The sequence below is a fragment of the Callorhinus ursinus genome, unplaced genomic scaffold (genome assembly GCF_003265705.2).
Source record: "Callorhinus ursinus isolate GAN/ISIS: 27379988/994484 unplaced genomic scaffold, GSC_fseal_2.0 scaffold6, whole genome shotgun sequence".
In the NCBI taxonomy this organism is placed as follows: Eukaryota; Metazoa; Chordata; class Mammalia; order Carnivora; family Otariidae; genus Callorhinus; species Callorhinus ursinus.
The window spans coordinates 78,683,399-78,705,564 of record NW_027397068.1 but is presented as its reverse complement, the minus strand read 5'-3'; the positions used below and the strand labels follow the sequence as shown (position 1 = coordinate 78,705,564).

Below are 22,166 nucleotides of genomic sequence, written 5' to 3'. Positions count from 1 at the left end.
CATTCTGTACTATTGACGATTTCTTTTAACGTGAAAGGTACTATCATATATATTATATACATATAATATATATGTGTGTGTGTATGAAAATCATTATTTTACTGTAAGGACTTTATCTAGAAATTAATAGGGGAAAACTGCAAGTACGTACAAGCTGATAAAAGTCCTAATCTTTTACCCTGTTAGAAAGTGGTTATTGTAGATCACAGAGAAGGTGAATGAGTAACAACCCCCATGGTGCTTCATGGCGTCAGTGATAACCAAGTCCATTAACGCACAGCGACCTTAATGACCTGTGTGCCTCTCACGCAGAGGAGAGAGAGAAGGGGACTTCTTGGTACAGACTGCTTTTCCTGTGCCTCAATTGGTTTCTTTTAGGGAACTACGAATCTACGTGTCCACTGATGGTTGACACCTTTAATCAGCATGATGGAAAGAAGCCTGAAGAATGTTCTTGTGGTTTCTTTTGGATTTCTGCTTCTCTTTACAGCCTATGGAGGTCTGCAGAGTCTGCAGGTAAGTGAGAACACTTGTGTGTGAACGTCTGTCTCTTGGCCTTCAAGAATCCCCATGGTCATAGAAGACGAGGAACATAGGATTTCTTATTAACAAATTCACCCCCTAAATCCTCTCAAACAGTGGTTTCTATATGCGAGCTTGCAACGTGCAGCCTCACCCACGCCAGCAGGATTGCACAGCAGAGAGTGTGTGCTTGACCCTTGGACAAGGGGTGTGGGTCTTGAGTTAGTGATGTGATAAGACATTCTTCACCTTTGGATAGTTAGAGACTCAGGATGAATCATGGTGAATTTTATGGTTTCATGACTTTGGCTTTGTGGTTGGGGTAGTAATGTGAATTTATCAAGTTTCACTAAATTATACAGATTCTAAGCCTCTTTAAGCAATACAGTGAATTTGGGCAAAGTGGTCTCTATAAGTTTGACCCCATGGTATGGTACTCTTTCCTCCCTGGGCCTCTCTAAACAGCTGTTGCAGGGGTCACATGTGCCTGGGAGTAGATTTACCTATATCTGTCCCCAGATAGTTACTTTTTTTTCTTTTGAAGTGTATTTGGCATAGAGCAGACGGCTCCCCCCCCCACCCTCACCCCCGGCCCCCGCACACCCAGGTCCTCCCCAGTCTGCCTGGGCTCCTGGGAGTAGAAGCACCCACAGTCATTGCTGAGGCCCCTTCTTCCTTGGAAGACCAAAGATGTTAGGGAACCAGACCTCCAACTCTGGCGTAGGGCAATCTCCCACTGCCCACTTCTCTGCCTTCTGTCCTAGCCCTGACCCAACATATTTCCTCGCTTGCTGATCCAGAATATGTAAACATGGTTTACCTGGGACTGTCTCCATTAGTCAGGACTCACCTAAGCAAAAGAATGCAATGACATGGACAGAAGTGACCTTAGGCATGGCTGCGTCCCCACGATGTTGGGGGTACCTGCCTGTCCCTTTGGCTTTCACCTGCTCAGCTTCATTCTCAGGCCTCCAGGGGGTGGTACAGACGGTCCCAGGTGTCTCCAGGGTCCCAGCCGTGATCCGAACTCATGCTGGGACCCAGGCGCCCACCTACAAGCGTCCCCCTGCTGCGGCCCTCTCACTCCTGTGGCTAATGGTCTCCTACTAGTCATTCAGATCTCCACTTGGATGTCCCTCCCTCCCCCTTCCCTGCTGCCTGGAACCAAAGTCTGGATGGGGCACACCTGTGTGTACTCCCCTGGTGCTGTGGCAGGCTCTGCAGTAACCCCGTGAGTCCCTGATGCCTAAAGGATGGTCACTACTCCTTGACCATGTCCCCCTGACTAAGACAGTCCTCAACACACAGGAGGCAATCGATGGATAACTCTGTGCATGAAAGTCAGCGGTGCATGCTAATCTCCAGCTTACCTCCCTTCCCAGGCTCTCCATGGGCTTAAAGATCCGACCCTACTCCACAGGACTGAGCCGGGACTCCTCATGGTGTATTCTGACAGGCTGCCCAGCCTCATCTCCCCAGAAGAGCTTCACGGCTCTGGACACAGCAGTTCAATGTTCCCTTCTGCCTCTCAGCTCAGGATGAGGCCCATGCAAACTCATCCCCCACATCTCCTGCCTCCCACACCTCCCCCCGCTTCCTCAGGTTACCCCCCACCCCCATCCTCCAGATCTGATTTGGTCTTCACTCCTTCTAGAAGGTCTTCCTGACTGCACTGGGCTAGCTTCCCTTGCAGGACTCAGGCCCAGTTGCAATGACCTGTTCGCTGGTGTTACTGACCCCTGTCAGCTCCTGTCCACTATGCACTCCTGGAGGGCAGTGGCTGTTGTAATTTCCTTTGGTTTTGCTAGAGCAGTGCACGGAGCCTCTCCTGGTAAGTGCTTAAGGATGTATTTGTTGGGTGAGTTGAGTGAATGTCCTACTTGCTTATGCGAGCAGGTCTTGCATAATTCAAGTTTCACATGCGCACGTCTTCATCCTCATACAGTATTCTGCAGGTCTGCTCTTCTATCACATGCAGACATAGGTGTTTGAACACCGGCATTCACGTAGAAAAGAAATTTGCTTTTAAAATTTGATTCCCACTTTGGCTACTGAAACCTGTCTTCCTTTTCAGTGGTTTGCAGTCAGATTTCATTATAAGTGACCAATATACCTTGCTGATTTGCAGCAGCACTGTGTGTGGAGGAGAAATTCCATCGCACAGAAGTGCTGTATGCTTCTCATGAACATATGAGGAGCCGAGCTCAGTAACACAGAATTTCATACATTTGTATTAAGGAAACAAAAGGCTTGGGCTGAACCAACTCTCTCACTCCACACTCCTAGCAACCAGAGTCATAAGCGGAAATGTCCAGATAACCCCTAAGTCAGAGCAGAGTGCTCAATTTCCATCTTCCAACCAGATTACAGAATTTTCATGTCTAGCTGTGGTTACTTTCAGTTCCAAATAATCCACAAATACAGTATGTACCTGCTTTGGGCAAGGCATTGGGAGAGATTTGGAAAGAACAGAATATTTCCCATGTTGGGGGATCGTTGTCAGCTGGGGTGACGTCGCGGGTCACCAGGTGGTATGTGCTAGAGGTCAGGTGAAATTCTAGCATAGGATCAAAGCAGTGGTCTCTGTGGATGACGTTATCCTGGGGCCCTTGGAGACGCTTGATCTACACTTGAAGACTGGGAACCCTTTGGAGAGCAAGGACAAGGAAGGTCAGAGCACGTCGAGGGGTGGGGCAGGAAAGGAGAGAGAATCTTGGAGTGGTGGGTGCTGTGCAGAGTCAGAACTCAGCCCAAGGGTTTGGGGTCCACAGTAGACAGAATGACAGTGAGGAAGTGCCAGGGGGCTGCACCTGCACTCTGCAGGTTCCCTTGCCTCAGGACAATGTCTTGTCAGAAGGGGGACCAGCTAGGAAGGAATGTGAACAGTCCAGGCATTAAAGTACCGGCTTCCAGATCATCTCTCTAGAGCTGTGCATATGAATCTACAAGGGGGAAAATCACACCCATTTCTCAGCCTTAAAGGGGAGGAACGCAAAGCTGTTCTATAGGCTGGAGCAGATGCCACAGGAGGCATGAGGCCCTCTGCCCCACCGCGACCCCAGCACCGAGGGCCTCGGGTTTCCCCTCCCTAGTCTCTAGCAGCAGCTGACTCTCTGTTGGGACTGTGCTAGTTTCCCCCCACACTGCACCTGTTAGCTGGGCGGGGGGGGGAGGGCACCCGCCAGGGAAAGCCTGTTGCTGATGGTCTCAGGAAACTAGTGCTGACCTAGAGCTCTTTCCCCTCGGCCATGGCCCCTCTGATCAGGGTGGTTTTGTCCCCCACAGAGCAGCCTGTACAGTGAGGAAGGCCTGGGGGTGATGGCGCTCAGCACGCTGTACGGCGGGGTGCTCCTGTCTTCCATGTTCCTCCCACCACTCCTGATTAAGAAGTTTGGCTGCAAGCGGACCATCGTCATCTCCATGTGCTGCTACGTGGCCTTCTCCCTGGGCAACTTCTACGCCAGCTGGTACATTCCGCACAACTCCCGCCCTGCTTCCGGGTCAGGCCTCAGGTTCAGCTGCCTGATGTTTCCTGAAATTCCTCTCTGCTCCTGGACAGGATAATGTGGAGGTTTTCTTCCCATTTTTTCCCATCAAGATGTCTCTGTCCCTTTTGCTGGGCCCATCTCCTCCCACCAGTTCCCAGCCGTGACCTTCCCTCAAGTCTGTTGTGGGCCTTGAGCTTCCCTCCCTGCCCCAGGGTACTTTTGTGGCCCCAGGAATGAGAGCTAGACCCTAAGATATCCAGGGTGAATTTCAGGGGATTTAGCAGAATGTGACCAATGGACCATGGGTCCCACCGTACCTTCACCCCATCACAGAAAGTGAACATGGCAGAACTGGAGCTGGTGCAGGCGCCCAGCCTGAGTCCTGCTTACTCCCTGATTAAGAGGGATCCCCCGGGACCACGCTCTAAGAGCACCGGGCCCTGCGCTCTCATTCCCAAGAACACACCTGTCAAACATCTCTTTGGAGGGATGGCCGTTGTCATCCAGGACATAATGATTATGGTGACTTCACATTCTTCTTTTTATTACTGCCATAGAGTTTTCATACAGAGTCCTCAATGGAGAGGGTAAATCAATCAATCAATGTTTCAAAAATGAATAAATCATTTTAAACGTACAGCTGTTAGAAATACTCAAAAACCACCCAGCCTTACTTGTAATCTCAGCTCCTTGTAGTTGCTTTTCAAACACAAAGAAGTTCACTGGCAGTGAATTTCTCTCTTGCTAATGAACCTGAACCAGAAAGGGAACTGGGTTTGGTCATTTATCTGAGTCTGATGGATGGTGAATCCATCAACATAATAATGCTTATGATGCTCTAGGCGTGGAGCCGCCTTCTCCACAGAGGCAGGGAAGAACGGAGGAAGAGAGGCATTGTCTGTGTTTTATTTTACAGGTACACCTTGATTCCCACCTCCATACTGCTGGGTCTTGGAGCAGCCCCACTGTGGTCCGCTCAATGCACGTACCTCACCAACATGGGAAACACACAAGCAAAGAAGGTGGGAAAAGTTGGCAGAGATGTGGTGAACCAGTATTTTGGCATCTTCTTTCTCATATTCCAGTCATCCGGTGTGTGGGGCAACCTGATCTCATCCCTGGTGTTTGGCCAGACGCCCACCCAAGGTAAAAGGGAATAGGGCTCAGTGATGGCCCCTGAGAGGGGCCCCGATCCCATTCACACACATCTTTATTCCATGACTCGGTCAGGTGAACTACCCAAAGACATGGCTCTCAGCTGCCTGTGCCCCAGCCTCTCCTGGTTCCCAGCTGTTCTCCAGGACAGTCTGTGCAGGTCTGAGGGTCTGTCTTGTCCACAAGAGCCCCAGCCACTCTGACCCTGCCTTCCCAGGGGCAGGGGGAGTGCTTGCAGAGCACTGCCCGGCGGAAATGGAGGGCCACTGCCAGTGGAACTTGGGTTCATGGAGTCATCACTATCCTTTTAGACCAAGAACAGGCTCAACTGATTTATTGTCCCAAAAACTGATCCACTGTCCAGTGTCTTAAATGTTCCACGTAAGACCAGTTGTCCCTTAACTGACTTCAACATCCGATGGCTGATGTCTTAACTCACGTCTTTACCTGACGTTGCCCGGACATGGCTGTAAAGTGTGTATCAGTTTAATGTCTGCACCCTCTGATGTCTGAGGTTATTTAAACCAAGGGCAGAGGAAATAAATCTCTCCAATGCTCACAGGCAACCTTTATTCATGGGGTGGGGTGAGGGGGAAGGTCCTAACTCCTGACTCTTACCAGGATTATCCCTCCCTCTCTGTCCTGGACCTCCACCCTGCCATCCCCTATGAAGTCCCACCTTTGGGAGACTCCAAAACCCTCCTTCCCCTGTTTCTCATGTGATGTCATCACTTGCTAAGTGCATCTGAGGAAGGGAAACCATCGGGTGGATGGATACCCATTTTTACTCAATATTGCTTATCAAAGTCAGCAATAATACAACAGAAACTGGGATTAAGGTTCAGTCTCTACAACACGACTGGGGCGAAATGGAGTGAACAGCTTTGCTTTTAAAGACATTCAGGCAAGTGAGCTTAATTCTCCAAGCCATCCCCAGACACAGACTCCGAGGAGTGAGGCATCCCAAGAGCCCTGCAAGTCTTCTCCGCCTCCCTCCAACCCGCCTCTCATTGTCTGTGCTGCAGATATCACCAGCCAAGTTCTATGTGATGAGATTTCTATTATGACAACTGTTCTTTCTCCCATGACATCTCCCCCCTCTCTCCAGAGACTCTGGCATGGTCTGAGAGTCGTTGATGGTGCACATTTTATTCTTTTAGCAGATAGGGAAACTAACACTCAGAAGAAGGAGGAAAGGACCTGCCCAAGGTCACGGAATGGCTTCAGATGAATCTGAAAGAGACCCCCCCATTTCTGACGCCTATTCTAATGCTAATGTACCTTATTTCTTCTTGATTAGTTTGGAAATGGCAAGCATTTTCCTTATGTCCAGAAAGTCATACAACAAGCAGCCAGCATTTATGGCACATTTGTCTAGTGTCTAAAATCTTGCCTACAGATGTGTGCCCAAGAGGAAGTGTGTTTTGAGGTACTTGGTCACACAAGCCCACATCCCCTGACTTTGACCCATCGTGACTCTTGCCTGTGGGGTGTCCAGGCTCCTGTTAGCCACGTGCTTCATTCCTCATGCCCCTGGTCCTACCCATTTCCTGTGTTCTCATGTCACCTTTTTGCTTCCGATGGCACAGAGGCCATCCCAGAGGAGCAGCTCCTGTCTTGCGGGGCCAGTGACTGCCTGATGGCTGCAGCGTCCACCAACAGTACCCAGCGTCCCTCGCAGACGCTCATCTACACCCTGCTGGGCATCTACACGGGTACGTGCTCACAGAGGGCAGAACCCCAGGGAAAGCAAACCTAACTCTTTCCTGTGTTGAAAAACAGTATCTTCCCAAAGTGTAAATATTCCTGCAAAATGTGTTCAGCTGGGTTGTACTCAGGTATTTTTCATATGAAATCAAATACAGCAGAACAGGGCTGTCTAACAGTTTCCTGTGATGATAGAATCGTTTTTCTTTTGCAAAGTTCAATACAGTAGCCAGTGGCCATGTGTGCTTATTTATATTTTTAACTAAGTTAAAAATACTGTTCCAAAGTTACAACGGTGGGGATTGTTGGTCTCAAGGAAGAGCCCAGGCCATGGAAATGCATTTTCTGCATCCTCAGCCCCCCGCATGGGGTTTCCCCATGGGTGCCTTCACCAGCTCTGCCCACAATTTGGGAGGGGGCTGGCTCTGTGAACCTGGTGGTCCCAGGAACGCCCGGCCAGCACGCCGCGGCAGGACGGACATGGTGTCACATCAGGCTGGTGAGATGAAGCAAAGAGAAAAAATAATTCAAGTCCTCTTTAGAGGTTGACGGGCCTAAGCTATCGGACTAGAAGCGGGGGCTGAAAACCATTCAGAGGGGTTTTCACTGCCTTTCAGAGAAGCGGGAAAAGCATCAGGCTCTTGGCTGATCTGTGGCTCCCAGAGCACTGTCATTAGTGTTGCCAGAGAGGGGAACCTGGCACAGACACACGGACGGGTATCCCAAAACCAGGGAGGACTGAGAGGGCTTCTGGGTAAAGAGGAAAAGGAGTAAATACTAGCCCTCGATCCAAATAACACAGGGGTGCGTGGCGCAGAAAGAGGGACAGTCACACCCGTGGGATTAGGAGGGCACAGGTGTCCCTCTGGGGGAGTGAATAGTTGTCTTGAATGGAGTGTGTTTGCACAGTCAGCCCATCCACGTGGTTCAAAACGCACCCCCAGGGAGAGGGAAAGCCCCCACTGTCCCTCCTCCTGGCCGGCCCGGCCGAGACCACCCCCGGTTGGTTGTTCCTGGACCCGGCGGCCCGTGTGAGAGCGCGCCTCACGCCCTTCCTCTCTGAACGCAAGCGGCTCCACTCGGGTCTTCCCTCAGCTGCTCCCCGTGGGGACTGCCCACCTTAGCATATAAAGAGCTGCTTCCTTCCTTGTCTTTCAACGAGCAGTATCCCCTCGTGTTCAGGATGCACCCAGTTCCCACCCGCCCTGTTGTGGGGAAACAATAAACATAAAGCTCAGCAAATGATAACCTCATAGGACTTCTGGTCCCGAGAAGGGAGACTGGCTCTTGCTGGCAGTTACCTGAGGGTGAGGACGAGGGAACAGTGCCGGTGAGGGGCGTGGAGGGCCCCGGCGTCTCGCAGGGTGTGTGGTGCAGGCCGGAGGCTCTGCTCAGGCTCGGCAGCCTCGCTTCACTTAAAGCAGGATTTGAAACCGATGCCCCAAAGGAGAGAAGGAGTAGCCGGTGGCTCCCAGCTCCTGTGAGCCCCCCAGCACCGGCCCTCTGTCTTCCCTCCAGGGAGCGGCGTCCTGGCGGTCCTGCTCATTGCCGCGTTTCTCGAACCCATCAAAGATGCTCAGCAGGAAAGTGAAGGAGAGAAGAAGTTACCTTTTTGGTCCACCCTGTTGTCCACCCTCAGGCTTCTTCGAGACAAGCGCCTGTGCCTCGTGGGGCTGCTGCCCCTGTACAGCGGATTCGAGCAAGCCTTCCTCACGGGCGACTACACCAGGGTACGAGAGAACCGCACGGGACGCACACACACCCGCGCATCTCGGGGCCCCTGCCCCGGGGCCGGATGGGGGGGCGCGGCTGCTGGGGCTGGAGAGTGGAGCTTTTGGTTCAGGAGCTCAGTGTCCAGGTCACTGCCCCCGTGCCCCCGGAGCTCAGCATCATCTCCAGGGACCAGTTCTCACTGGAGAGGCGTCTTCAGGGAAAGGGCCAAAGCTCTCCGGGAGCCATCACCTGTAAGTCTTCCTTGTGTTAGGCCTGCCTGCAGCTCACGCTATGCCCTTCTTTTGGGGAAAAACATGAAACCCACGAGGAACACTGGCATTCCTTCCCATGCTAGTTTTCCAATTACGCCTTTCGATCTGGAAACGGATTGGTTCTTGGGCACTGTCGCCCTGTCCCTCCCTAGATGCCTGCCTGCCATGTCGTGCATAGGGAAGTCCTCTCTGGGGGCAGGCCAGCAGAGAGACACCTGTCCCCCGGGGCTAGCGCAGCAGGAATGCGAGGCCACCGTCCACCACCATCCCTCGCGGCTACAGCAGGCTCACGGAGGTTCTGCCTCCATAGCTCCCCACCCACGTGCTGTCATGTCCTGAAGATCGTACTGGGGTGCCATGGGAGGGATGCCTCAGACAGGGGTGGTAGAGAGCGGAGACCCCCTTTTCCAAAAAGTGCTGGCTGGGAGCTGGGGCGCCAAGGGGCCGGAGAGCCAGGACCAAGGCTGCTCCTCGAGGATTGCCCTTCCTTGACCAGGAAACTTCTCTTGCTTCGTGCCCACTGCAGCTCCCTCCCAGGTGGACGTGCCGAACTAGCCAGATGCCCAGTTAAATCTGAATTTCAGGTTAACCACAAATATCTTTTAGGACACATATGCTCCATGCAGGATGCGTGCGTCCTAGATTCTCTCTGGTCTCCCCCGCTCCTGGGACAGTCTTGATGGAGAGTCTTGGAGTTCCAAAGACTAAAGACAAAAATGACAAAACAGTCCTTCGGCATTTGGCCACGGCCCCTCCCATGGGCCTTGCTCTTGACCATGTCGCATGTGACCTCAGCCACGGCCCCCACCATCCCAAAGCAGCAGAGCTTCCTGTCCAACCCCTTGTCTGTGTGTCTGTCCTGATTCTGCCCGAGGACAGGAGTGGCGGGTGTGGGCGTGAGGGCGCGGGCTGCGGTAGCACGTGTTGTCCCAGGTCTAGGCTGAGGCCACTCTGTACCCCACCATCTGGTGCAGGAGCTCTCCTCTTTCTTCTTGTCTGCACAGAGATCTGTTCATTTTCTTCACAACTGTTTCCTTTCTATTAGGATTTTATTTGTGGAGCTGTTTTAGATTCATGGCAAAGTTGACAGAAGGTGCCTGGCCCCCCCACACATGCACAGCCTCCCCGTTATCAACATCCTGCCCAGAGGGGACATTTGTGCCAACCTGGGAACCTGCCATGATAGGTCATCATCGCCCACATTAGGGGTCTCTCCTGGTGCTTGCGTTCTGTGGGTACGGACACGTGCGTAAGGACACGCGTCCACCATTATGGTGTCACACCGAGAGGCTTTGCTGCCCTGAGAGTGCTCTGTGCTCCTCCTGTTCATCCCTCCCCACCCTCTGTCAACTTTGATTGTCAAGGAGCAGAATAGGAAATGACCAACTCCGCCAGGAACTGCTCCAATGGGCTCCACGTAATTCCTAAGAACCCCACAACATACGGCAAAGGCTGCGTGGGGAGAATGGTGTGCAAGTGTCTGTCCTTGTTAGTTCCCATCCACCCTGGGCGTGTTCTCCTCCCCGGGGGGCGGGAGGCCTAGGTGAAGGTCCGGGCCAGCGCAGCACGTGGGCCATCCCGCCGCAGAACGCGTGTCACCCGTGATCCCTGACCCAGACTCGCCAGCACACCATGCGTGGCCGGTAACCTCCCCTGTGCTTCCCCTGCAGTCCTACGTCACCTGCGCCCTGGGGATCCCCTTTGTCGGGTACGTGATGATCTGCTTCTCGGCCACCAACTCGCTGTGCTCCGTGCTGTACGGAAGGCTCTCCCAGCACACGGGCAGAATCGCTCTCTACGCGCTGGGTAGGCGGACCCGACGGCGCCCACGGGTGGGAATGGGGGCGGCTGGACGGCGGGGCTCGGACGGGGGCCGTGCTTGGCTCAGCCGGGGTGTGCTGGCTGAGTGTGCGCCGCAGGTGGGGAGGCTTCCTGTGCTCGCCTGGCAGGACAAGACTGCGTTCTAAGCAGGACGCACCCATTGTGTCTCTTGGGAAGGGGAGAAAGAAGAAGCAGAGACCGCGCCGATAATGAGGGCATTGACGCGACTGTGACCCGGGCGCCCAGTCCAGGTTCCCGTGTCTGCAGCCGGGACACAGCAAGCAGGGGGAGCAATAAGCGCTAGTCAGCGTCCACCAGGGGCCTCGGCATCTGCACGGGTTTTCCCCTTTCATCCTTCCAATCACCCTGTGGGTGGACACTGCCCACTTTACAGATGAGGAAATTCGGGAACGGAGGAGCGTGGCGAGTGGCCCCGGGGCACACAGCCACAGCGAATGCAGTAGGCAGCTCCCCTTTCTGCAACGTCACAAGCTGTTCCATGCTACATTGTAGTCATAGACGCCCCAGTGTCTGCAGGAATCATGAGGCCAGAACTCTTGACACTGGGGTAAAGTCAGGAGGAAGGAGCCTGGTGGTTTTGCCCACCTCTCTGCTCACATCAGCACCTGCTGGGGAGCCCAGCGACGTCCGCACGCCCCCAGCACTCACTGGGAGTCCAGCGCGCTACGACCCACCCCACCTTCCGCCACTCTGGGGTCCCCTCAGCGGGGGCACGATGACACTCCCTGCGAGGTGCAGGGGCTCGTCTCCCCAGCGCTGCCTGGACAGTGAGGGGCCGAAGATGAGCAGAGCGGCTCCCCCTGCCAGGTGCACCCTGCAGTGAGAGACTGTGAAGGGCACACTAGCCGGTCTGCCGGCACGTTCAGTGTCAAAGTCCAGCTGAAGAAGGCTGTTTGGTGTTTCCAGGAAATGTTTCCAGGAAACATTACTTATATGTTGAAGCAAACAAAGAGGTTCCCTGAGCGTCACCTGGTCCAAGCCTCCCCCGGGCTGCGCTCACTTCCTGCTGGTTTCTGCCCTCTGTGCCCACAGGCGCGGTCACCCACCTGTCTTGCATCATTGCCCTCTTGCTGTGGAAACCTCACCCCCACCAGCTGGCTGTGTTCTTCGTGTTTTCTGGCCTTTGGGGCGTGGCCGACGCTGTCTGGCAGACACAGAACAATGGTGAGTCTCCTCTCGGGGGTCCTTACCTAGGCCAGCGGGGGGGCCACGTGGTGGGCAGAGGACACACCATCCTGGGGCCCCCGGGGGGAGGTGACGCGCCACGCAGCAAGCCTAGAGCAGGAGGCAAGCAGGGGGGCCAAGGGTGCTCCAGGTGCCTACTTGGATTTGAGCGTTTATTCAGACCCAGAACACAGAAGAAGAAAATCAGCCGCGGGTACAACTTTCTTCCCTAAGAATGGCGGCCCCTTCGTGGCTTTCTGTTTGAAGAGCGTCCCTGAGCAGTGACACGGCCCACGTGCTAGATGCTGGAACCACGGGGCTGGAGAGGCCTTCTAGGTACCGTCGGCCCCGATGCGGAGAGAGGTGTGCAACCCCTGAGTAGAAGAGTAGGCAGGTCACTGGGACAGTGACCAAGCAAGGGGCACGGGGGCCGGGGTGCAGTTTTCTGGGGAACTGAGCTGGGGGCGGGAGGGGCGGTCAGCGAGGGCTTGTCTGGAGCTCAGGCCTGAGTCGGGCCCCGGCTGGCTGTCCTCGGGCAGGGCTGCGGTGTGGGAGGCCGCAGCGTTGGGGGTGGGGGGGAGGGGGGCCTGGTGCCGGGAGGGGGCTGCAAGTCTGAGACCACGGTGCAGAGTCTGTGTCCCGAGAGGCCGCTTCCTGGTTCACAGAGCTGTCTTCTCGCTGTTCCTCACGTGGTGGGAGGGACAAGGGAGTGCTCGGGGCACCGCACATGAGGACACAGATCCAACTCATAAGGGCTCTGCCTTAAGACCCCCAGAGGCCCCACCTCCTAACACCGTCACCATGGGGTTAGGGTTCCCCCTGTGAATCTGGGGGACACAAGTGTTCTGGCCGCAGCAGATGGGACACGCCGAGGGACGGGCTGGGCCAGGGTGCTGGGGGTGAGGCGGAGAGCATGCGGGCCTGAGGGGGCCCAGGCTGCCTGGGGAGGGCTCCAGCTTTGCTCAGCGTTGGTGCAAGCAGCAAGGGTCCAGGGGGACACGACAAGGTCAGCCCCACTGGGTTATGGGGGGACGAGGGGCTGCGGGTTCACTTGGGGAACACAAAACAGAGCCGTCCGAGGCGGCGCGGCGCAGAGCAGGGGGCCAGGGGAAGCGGGTCCCGCCAGCTGGCGGGTGGGGCGTGTGGCTTTGGTCGGGGCGTGTGGCCTCGGTTGCAGAGTCCCCAGGGTGGGGGGACGAAGGGCAGACAAGCGGAGGCCGAGAGGGGACACTGCTGGGGGACTCGGCTCTGAGAGGTGGTTGTTTGTAGGGTTCACCACTCGCCATGACTGCTTTAGATGCAGGGCCAGGGACCCCAGTGAGGACAGGGGAGATGGGGGGTGGGGCCGGTGAAGGACAAGGTGGGGGCGCTGAATGAGGGCATGAGGACAAGGAATGGGGGACAGAGCACAGAGGGGCCCCTGGCCCGGAGGAGGGCTGCCCTTTTTCTGGGGACCAAGGGAAGGGAGTAGGAAGGAAGAAGCTCGGGAAGCCTTGTCACCACGGGGAGAGGAGTCAGCAGGGTTCCCACGGAGTGCCAGGCAGTGGCAACCGTGACAGACCGCGTTACCGAGCTACACGGGCAGCCTTGGGCATGGCGGACAGAGCCCGCCGGCCAGGCACGCCCTTCCCCGTACGCGTGGGGCCGCGGAGCAGAGCGCCGACGCCAGGGCACTTGCACGGGCCGGGCTCTGAGGGCAGAACTGGGATTTGGGTGCAGGCCCAGAGCCCCCCCGTCCTGTTGGGCAGTCTCGGGAGCTGGCTGGGGGCGGGGGGTGAGCCCGTGTGGAGCCGCCTGGTGCCCCCGAGGCTCAGCCGCCCACAGAGCGGAGGACGAGAGGTGGTGACATGCCACCAGCGAGCTTACACAGGGCACAATGTGGGACAGAGGCTACCTGAGGTCGAACCAGATGATGGGGGTCTGTGTGGGGGACACAAGGCCCCATGGGGCTGGGCAATAAGATAGACCCAGGGGAGGAGGGGCGGGTGGCCGCACAGGGGGTCGGAGGGCCTGGCCCTGACAGCAGGGGCACCCAGTGCTGGGCTGCCGGATCTAAGGCTTCTGGATGGGGTGCTGTGCACGGAGCGGCGCACTCCCGCTTCACGGGGGGCCACCTGCGGGAGGGACGTCCAGGTCACCATGCAGCGGTGCTCCAGGTGCGCAGTGAGTGGCTGGAGCCTCAGAGCAGAGGTCCCGCGCAGGAGGCCGGCGAGCCCCGGTGGCGACCGGAGCGGGGGGCCTGATGTGGGAGTCTGCGGCAGCCGAGCGGTTGGGGTGTCTGGGGGGCACCTGTGTCAGCCGTGGGTCACGCTGTCCATGGTGAGACGAGCCGTGGCTGAGGGGTGTCGCGGCGCCACCACTAGGAGAGAAGCAGGAGGCAGGGGGTGGGTGGCACGCATGCAAGGCCGCGGACCGAGGGCTTCCATTTGAGGACGTGACTGAGACCGACAGCCCTGAGTTTCCCACAGGCCCATCTCCAGCCTGGGATGGGAAGGGGGTGCCGGGGGCCCCAGGATTTGGCTCCAAAGAGAGCCCCCTCCCCTCGTGACATCACCGGCCAGCCCCGTGCTGGGAAACATGTGGGGGCTGGAGAGTGGGTCAGGCCAATCCACAAACAGCACGAGGACCGGGGCCTGGCCACTGCCCCTGCCACCAAGGAGAAGCACACAGGACCTCGGCCACAGCGGCCTCGGTGTCCCTGCGGCGGCTCCTTCCTCACGAGCTGCGCTGTGGCCAGCTCACAGAACAGTTGGAACAACATCTTCGCACAAATCCGGTCTGCGGGATTCAGGCGTCCGGGCTTCATGGGCTCCCTACAGCCTCAGGGGTGCAGGTGGCTTTCATCAACTCCCGAAGCGGGTGACAGATGGGTGTGTGGCTCCGAGCCGTGATGGAATGTGGTTGCAGTGGTCACAGAAACCCGCAGGGTCACTCCAGAGAAGTACCGATTCCACGAGGAGTGGTAATCGGAAAGACCTTAGCTTTGTGGGCAGTCCAGAACGGCAAAGCAGGGACAGGTCACGTCACCCGGGGAGCATCGGGAGAGAATTTCTTTCAGCCTCTGCGTGCAGGAGTCAGACGCCGTGCGTTCCCGGGGGCGCACGCGCCCCGCTTGCCTCCCACAGCGTTAGCCGAGGCCGCTGAGCTCACGGACAATTTTAAAGCATTTACACATTAAAAGCCAGGCAGCGGACTGGGGCATGGGGTCACATAGTACCACATGCAGTAATCCTCTAGATGTTTCAGACGACTGCTGTGGCCATGCCTGGCTTGCTTTCTCCCTGAGACGCAGGAATGATGACGGTTTTCACTGTCCTTTTCTTGCCGAGGACAGAAGAGCCTGGCAGGCAGAGCCTTGTCGAGAGTGTGCAGACGGGGTTAGGTGAGGTCCAGCGAACCCTGGGACGGTCGAGCACAGGGGGTGGCTGAAGAAAGACTCCCTGGAATAAGGGTACTAATTTAAAATGAATTATTTCTGTCTTTATGTGCCGACAAAAAGTAACTTTTCTCAAGGAAACATCGGTGTTGGGGGCAATTGTTCTTTCCATTATCTGAGCATTTCTTTTGCAGTCTAAGCTCACAGTCATCCTCGCGGGGAGCCATGTTTTCATCCCTGAATCCCCTGCGGGCTGACTGTGCCGGGCTCCCAGCCACGTGGCGTGTCCACGGGCTCCTTGTGTTCACAGAGACTGCAAATTTTGCGTAGCTCCCGCCACAGCCCCCAGGAGCAGCTCTCTCTCATTTTTGTTTTGTTTTGTTTTGTTTTTAAATACCGGGTTGGATTTGTCATCTTATTCCCCCGGAACGTGTGTCTCTCATTTGGGAGGACACGTGAGGGGAGCCATGCCCTTTCCAAATTAATGAGGCCGAATACGATTCGGCGCAACTTAACCCTCCTCTCTCCATTGCCTCTCAGTTCAGAGCCTGACATGGAAGCACACCAGATGCCCGAGCACCCTGGCCCTCCGTCTTGGGGCAGCGTTGTGGAATCGCTGCTCCACGTTCCCACGGGGCTCGGGGCGCCGGCGGCCTTGGGAGCCACGGATCTGGGCCACGGGCTCCAGTCTGTTCATTTGCTCTGACAGTTTGGCAAAGAGGGGTGCCATTGCCATAGCAACCCTTGCATGCCAAGGCGCTGCGTTCGAGGTTCAGAGTATCTGGTCTAAAAATGCTCGCTTGCCCTGCTAGCCGCCAGAGGGGGGTCTCAGGCTGATACACACAGAAAATCTGCCTGTGTTACGCGCTCAGTTCACTGAACCTGTCCTCTCCAAGTAAACAAGACTGCCCGATGACAAGTCCATCCCTCCTACGCAGACGGGGGTCCGCCTCTGGTCACTCCCACACGTGCCCTCCCGGAGAGGACGAGGCTGGGAGCAAGCCTTCCTTTCTTTTTAAATAAACTTTTTATTTTGGAATAATTTGAGTTTACAGAAAAGTGGCAAAGACAGTACAGAGAGTTCCCATCTACCATTTTCTTAGTTTCCCCTAATGCTACTATCTTGCAAAACAGTGGTATGTTTGTCAAACCTAAGAAATTAATGTTGGTACATGACTCAACTAAACTTTAGACTTTATTTGGCTTTCTCCAGTTTTCCCACTTAGTGTTTCCCAGGGTCCCACCCGGGGTCCCCACTGCATTGAGTTGCCACATGTCCTTGGTCTGAGCTGTCACAGTTTCTCTTCCTTGTTGTTCATGACCTTGACACTTCTGAAGAATGCTGGTCAGGTATTGTAGCATGTCCCTAGTTTGGGGTTATCTGATGTTTCTCATGATTAGGCTGGAGTTATGGGCTTTGGGTAGAAAGGCCCCAGAGTGAAGTGCTCTTCTCATCACATCCATCACTGACAATGTGAACCCTGATCCCTGGCCAGCCCGGTATCTGCCAGACCTCTCCAGAGCAGGGTTGCTGCTTTTCCCTTTCCATAGCCAATTTTGGGGAGCCAGTCACCACATCTGTATCTGCCTGTCCGTAGGGACATCAAGTGAGGATAAGTCCACACTGGGGTCCCCGACTCCCCTCCAGCACCACGGGTTCATTCTGGCCCTCCCCCTGCTGATCGGTGACTTCCCTCTCTGACAAGGAGAAACCCGGCTCCCACTGTGCACGCCACATTGCTTATTTGTTCAAACCTACTCTACATGTGAAATGACTTCAGAATTGTTGAAATATGACTTTACCTACTTTGTTTTTCTCTTGAATGTCTTTCCCCTCTGCCCACTATGTCCCTAAGTAACTGTTGGAATTTGACACAATTAATGTGTTGCTTTCTTTATGTTCGGATTAAAATAGGATCCAGATCATGAGTAATTTCCTGAAAAGCCCGACTCGGTAGTTTATAATCATCACAATCTAAATTTAATCTTGAAATCTAAAGCTGCCAAACTGTAGATCAAACACATTACTTTAAAATTAGTGTTGCCATATTTCTAGAATATTCATGGAATTGGGGTGTGTTTGCTCTGGTACTGTACCTGTTAAGGGCACCCCAACTCCTGTTGGCCACAGATCACAGAAACACCTCCCGCTCACAGTCATTGTGTTTCAAACATGGATCTTCCTCACTACCATCTCATGTTTGGATCCGGTTTCAATGTCACCCTCTAACAAAAGACAAGCGATCTTTATTTAGTGAGTTAGTTTGTATTTAAATTCCAGTTAGTTAACATACAGTGTTATATTAGTTTCAGGTGTACAATATAGTGATTCAGCATTTCTGTACATCACCCAGTGCTCATCGTAAGTGTACTCCTTCATCCTCATCACTTGTTTAAACCAACGTCCCACCCTCGTCCCCTCTGGTCACCATCAGTACGTTCTCTATAGTTCAGAGGCTGTGTCTTGGTTTCTCTCTCTCTCTCTCTCTCTCTTTCTTTCTGTCTCTCTTTTTCCTTTTGCTCATTTGTTTTGCTTGTTAAGTTCCATGTATGAGTGAAATTATATGGCATTTGTCTTTCTCCAGCTGACTTATTTCAATTAACATTATACTCTCTAGCTCCATCCATGTTGTTGCAAATGGCAAGATTTCGGGGAAGCCTGGGTGGCTCAGTTGGCTAAGCATCCAACTTTTGATTTTAGCTCAGGTCATGATCTCAGGGTTATGAGATCGAGCCCCACATGGGGCTCTGCACTGGGTGTTGAGCCTGCTTGAGATTCTCTCTCTCCATCCTCTTCTGCCTCTCCCCCGCCCCCCAAAAATGGCAACATTTCATTCTTTCTTTATGGCTGAATCATATTCTATTGTATATAAACACCACCTCTTCTTCATCCATTCATCAGTCAGTGGACATTTGGGCTGTTTCTATAATTTGGCTATTGTAAATAATGTTGCTATAAATATAGGGATGCATGTACCCCTTTGAATTGGTATTTTTGTACTATTTGGATAAATACCCAGTAGTGTAATTGTTGGATCCTAGGGTAGCTCTATTTTTAACTTTCTGAGGAAGCTCCACACTATTTTCCAGAGTGGCTGCACCAGTTTGCATTCCCACCAATAGTGCACCAGGGTTCCCCTTTCCCTGCATCCTTGCCAACACCTGTTGTTTCCTGTGTTATTGATTTTAGCCATTCTGACGGGTGTGAGGTGGGATCTCATCGTGGCTTTGATTTGCATGTCCTGATGATGGGCATCTTTTCATGTATCTGTTGGCCATCTGTAGAAAGACAAGAAATCTTTAAAATAACCTTAGGAGTTACTAAATCCCAGATCTTGTTATTCGACTCTCATTGTGGGTGTACTTTCATTAAGGTGGCACTTTACAGCCTCAGACAACAAGGGCACCTTCTTCTGAGCCTTCCAAACAGCCTCTTGTTTTCCCAAGCACACGAATGTTGTTTATGATGTATATCTGATCTTACATCTTTCTGATGGCCTCATCCTCCTGAGTTCTTCCCATGGTAGGCGAACAGCCGAGTAACCAAATGCCAAGAACCTTCTGAGTGTTGACATTTCCAGGCAGGGTTGCAGGAGACCTGGCTGCTGGCCTCAAACCAGTGCCAGAGAAGCTTCTCTTTCTTACATCCCTCCCCGGTGAAATGTAGGGAGGGGAAAGGGGCAAAGGGTAAGAACAGGATGAGAGCAGGCAAAGGAATGCGTGTGAACGTTCCACGTGGGCTCTCCCTCCCACGCTGCCCAGCTTGCCGGACGGGCAGTCCTAGCAAAATCCCTACAACTTTCCAGACTCCAGCTGCCCCAGAAAGAACAGTCTCTGGTGCAGACGATGGCTGGTGCCCCTGAGGCTAAGGGCAGACGTAGGGCTTGCTGTTCATCTCCCCCCGCCCCGCCCCCAGGCTACAGGACCACACTGATATTTTGGTTTACCTGTTGGCTCATTCATGGGCAAACATGGCATCTTTGCCTGTGCTCTGCTCTGGCTGCAGATTCCCTCCCGGGGTGGGCTTCTGGGTAATAACTAGAAGGAGAGAAGACAGACAGCTCTCTTCATGGTCACCCGGCAGGATGTGGGCTTGGGGTTTTACCCGCTGGCTCCCTACTGACTTCAGGAAGTCACTGTCCATCCACTGGTCCACTTGGTCATTCAATAAGTACTTTGGCTGACACCATGAAAGCACTGGAATTATTTCGGGTAAGAATGGGACACTTGGTGGGATGGCATCATGGAGAACCTGACAGAAGAACCACAGGGGGACCATCACTGGAGAAGTCTGGCAAAGGGCACTTCCCACCAAGCCTGCCACACGCAAAGGCACAAGGCCCAGAAGCATGGTCAGTGGGCCCGAAGTAGGGGGGCATGCTCCACAGTGACAGGCGGTGCCCTGGAGTGACAAGGTCAGGTCACGGAGGGACCTGCCCCCATGAGGAGATGCTTGTTCTACCCCAGAGCTGGGCGGGGTCGCCGAAGACTTCCCCGAGTGGGAGTGACATGACATATTCACACTTTGCAAAGATCATCCTAGTAGCAATGTGGGGAGTAACACGGAGCAGAGTAAGACAAGAAAGGAGGAAATAGGTCAGTATGGAGCAGACGAGAGACAAGGCCGTGAACAGTCCAGGTGAGACAGGTGGGTCACATGGAGAGGAAATCCAAATGTTCGGAGTCCAAATCCACTAATGGGCTGTGGGCTTCTTGACAGCAGACGTCATGCCTTGTCACGTTTGCAAAGCTCAGTGCTGTGCCTGCCATGTAGTAGGTGTAGACAGACAGCAGTGTAGACAGAAGGACAAGAGATCTGAATCCAGCTTGTGTGACATGTGGGAGAGACCCGGCTTTGTTTCTAGGCTGAAGAGAAGGCAGTAAGAGAGAGAGTCAGGCTGACGGTGCAGGCCGGGGGCTCCATGATGGGGTGAAGTCCTCGAAGGGACGGTGGCAGAGGGGGGCCTCTGTGCACGGCCTTTTCTGGGCTACGGTGGATGGAGTGCACAAGGAGAGGTGTCCTGGGTGAAGAGGCGATGCCATGGGCCAGAGGGGAGGGGAGGTGGCCCCGGGGCAGCTCAGGACGACAGAGCAGGATGGGCCAGCGCTGGGCCTCAGCTTCCTAGCCCTTAACCCTATCTACACATCAGCCACCTCACTCAGCTCAGGAGATGGGGAGCTTCTGGTTCTCACCCAGGTATATCAAATCTTTTACCATCCTACAAACTGGAACAAAAATCATTAACTTTCATCTAGAAGCATTTACCAGACTGTACTATCCTGCTAGAGCTGTGTCAACAGAGTACAACAGATGGGCGGCTTAAACAACAGACATTTTTGTTTCTTACGATTCTGGAGGCTGGAAGTCCAAGACCCAGGGGTGGGCAGGCTGGCCTCTGCCGAGGCCTCGCTCCTTGGCATGTAGACGGCGGTCTTCTCCTTGTGGCCCCCACATGGTCGTCCCTATGTGCGTATCTGTGTCCTGACCCCCTCTCCTTATAAGGACACTAGTCATGGGATGAGGGCCCTCTCTAATGACCTCATTTGCCTTAATCACCTCTTTAAATGCCCCGTCTCTGCAATACAGTCACAGCCTGAGGTCCTGGGGTTCGATTGGTTGTGTTTGTTTTTGCTTCTGGACTCCAGCGAAGGGCCAGGCCTCATCTGACACAGGCCAGGCCTCTAAGCTCTACTTCACTTTTCCACGTTCTCACTCCCCGAGTGATAGGCTGGACTAACTCCCTCCAGGGCTAACATTGCATGAGTTCCGAATTGTATGTATGATGGTTCTTCACTGCCAATGAACGTCTCCAGACGTCCATAATGCCCAACGGAAAATAATTCTGTCTTTTTAAGAAGGAAAGGTTCCTGACTTCATTGAGAAAATTGGTCAGTGGAAAAGCTGCACTGCTTTCAGCAATAATTGAAAAAAATCATTTGAGGTTTTGCAGCAACATGTTCATGCCGTGTGTCCTCTGCAGTTCTTTACGGCGTTCTGTTCGAGAAGAACAAGGAGGCTGCCTTTGCGAATTACCGCCTGTGAGAAGCGCTGGGGTTCGTCATTGCGTTTGGATACAGCACATTCTTGTGCGTCAACATCAAACTCTACATCCTCCTGGGAGTCCTGAGTCTGACCATGCTGGCGTATGGGGCTGTGGAGTACCTGGAGGCCAAGAACCTGGCCAGGCCAGCTGCCTCAGAACAGACAAAGCCGGCGGAGGGGGCGGAAGCAGAGACAGCCATGTGACGGGGTGTCACAGAGAGCCCTACCCGGCGGGCCTCAGGCTTTATAGCTGATTCTTCACAACGGTGTCAGCAGTATTTAGCTGTCCTGAAGACATAACATAGATATATTTTTTTGTATAATTTTTTCCTATTCTAACAAGTTTTCAGTCCACCATGTGGAGATGGAGAGTATGCAGGAAGGAATCCATTCATGTCAGACACAAAGGAAGAAAGTTGAGTGCATCGTCAGCCAACGGCAAGTTGCTTAGGTAGAACCAAGAGCTCCCCCCTGTTGTTGTACTCGTTGTTGTTGTTTGTAAGAATCGGAAGGATGTGAAAATAATCAGTCGGACACTCTAATTTTACAAATGGGTGAATGACACCCAAGCAAGTCAGCTGACTCCCTCCCAGAGTCAGTGAGTGACAAAGCCAGATGAGAGTTTATGTCCCTTGAAGTTTACAGACTGTGAATTTCTAAATAAATGCAACTATATTATGGTCGTATCTCCCATTCAGATACTTTTATTCTAAATCCTCACCTAGCTCACACACACCATGGTCATCAGATAAGTGAGTTAGCATGCCTGCGACTACAATGCGTAAAGCTAACAACATGATAAACCTGGACCGTGGGCAGATTTGTTACCTGTTACACGTGCACCTTCCTATCAGAACCCACGTCCACCAACAGTCTATTCCCAT

At 53.9% G+C, this 22,166-nt stretch overlaps 1 protein-coding gene across 1 annotated transcript; it reads left to right on the top strand.

The window, feature by feature from the left end:
• Positions 1 to 388: 388 nt before the first annotated feature.
• On the top strand, positions 389 to 21,847 carry UNC93A (unc-93 homolog A). Its single transcript, XM_025866533.2, is given in 8 exon segments — positions 389 to 516; positions 3,808 to 3,989; positions 4,927 to 5,156; positions 6,755 to 6,880; positions 8,391 to 8,602; positions 10,528 to 10,663; positions 11,732 to 11,863; positions 21,221 to 21,847. Coding segments are annotated over 8 exon segments (1,374 nt in total). The 5' UTR covers positions 389 to 426; the 3' UTR covers positions 21,487 to 21,847.
• Positions 21,848 to 22,166: the final 319 nt, after the last annotated feature.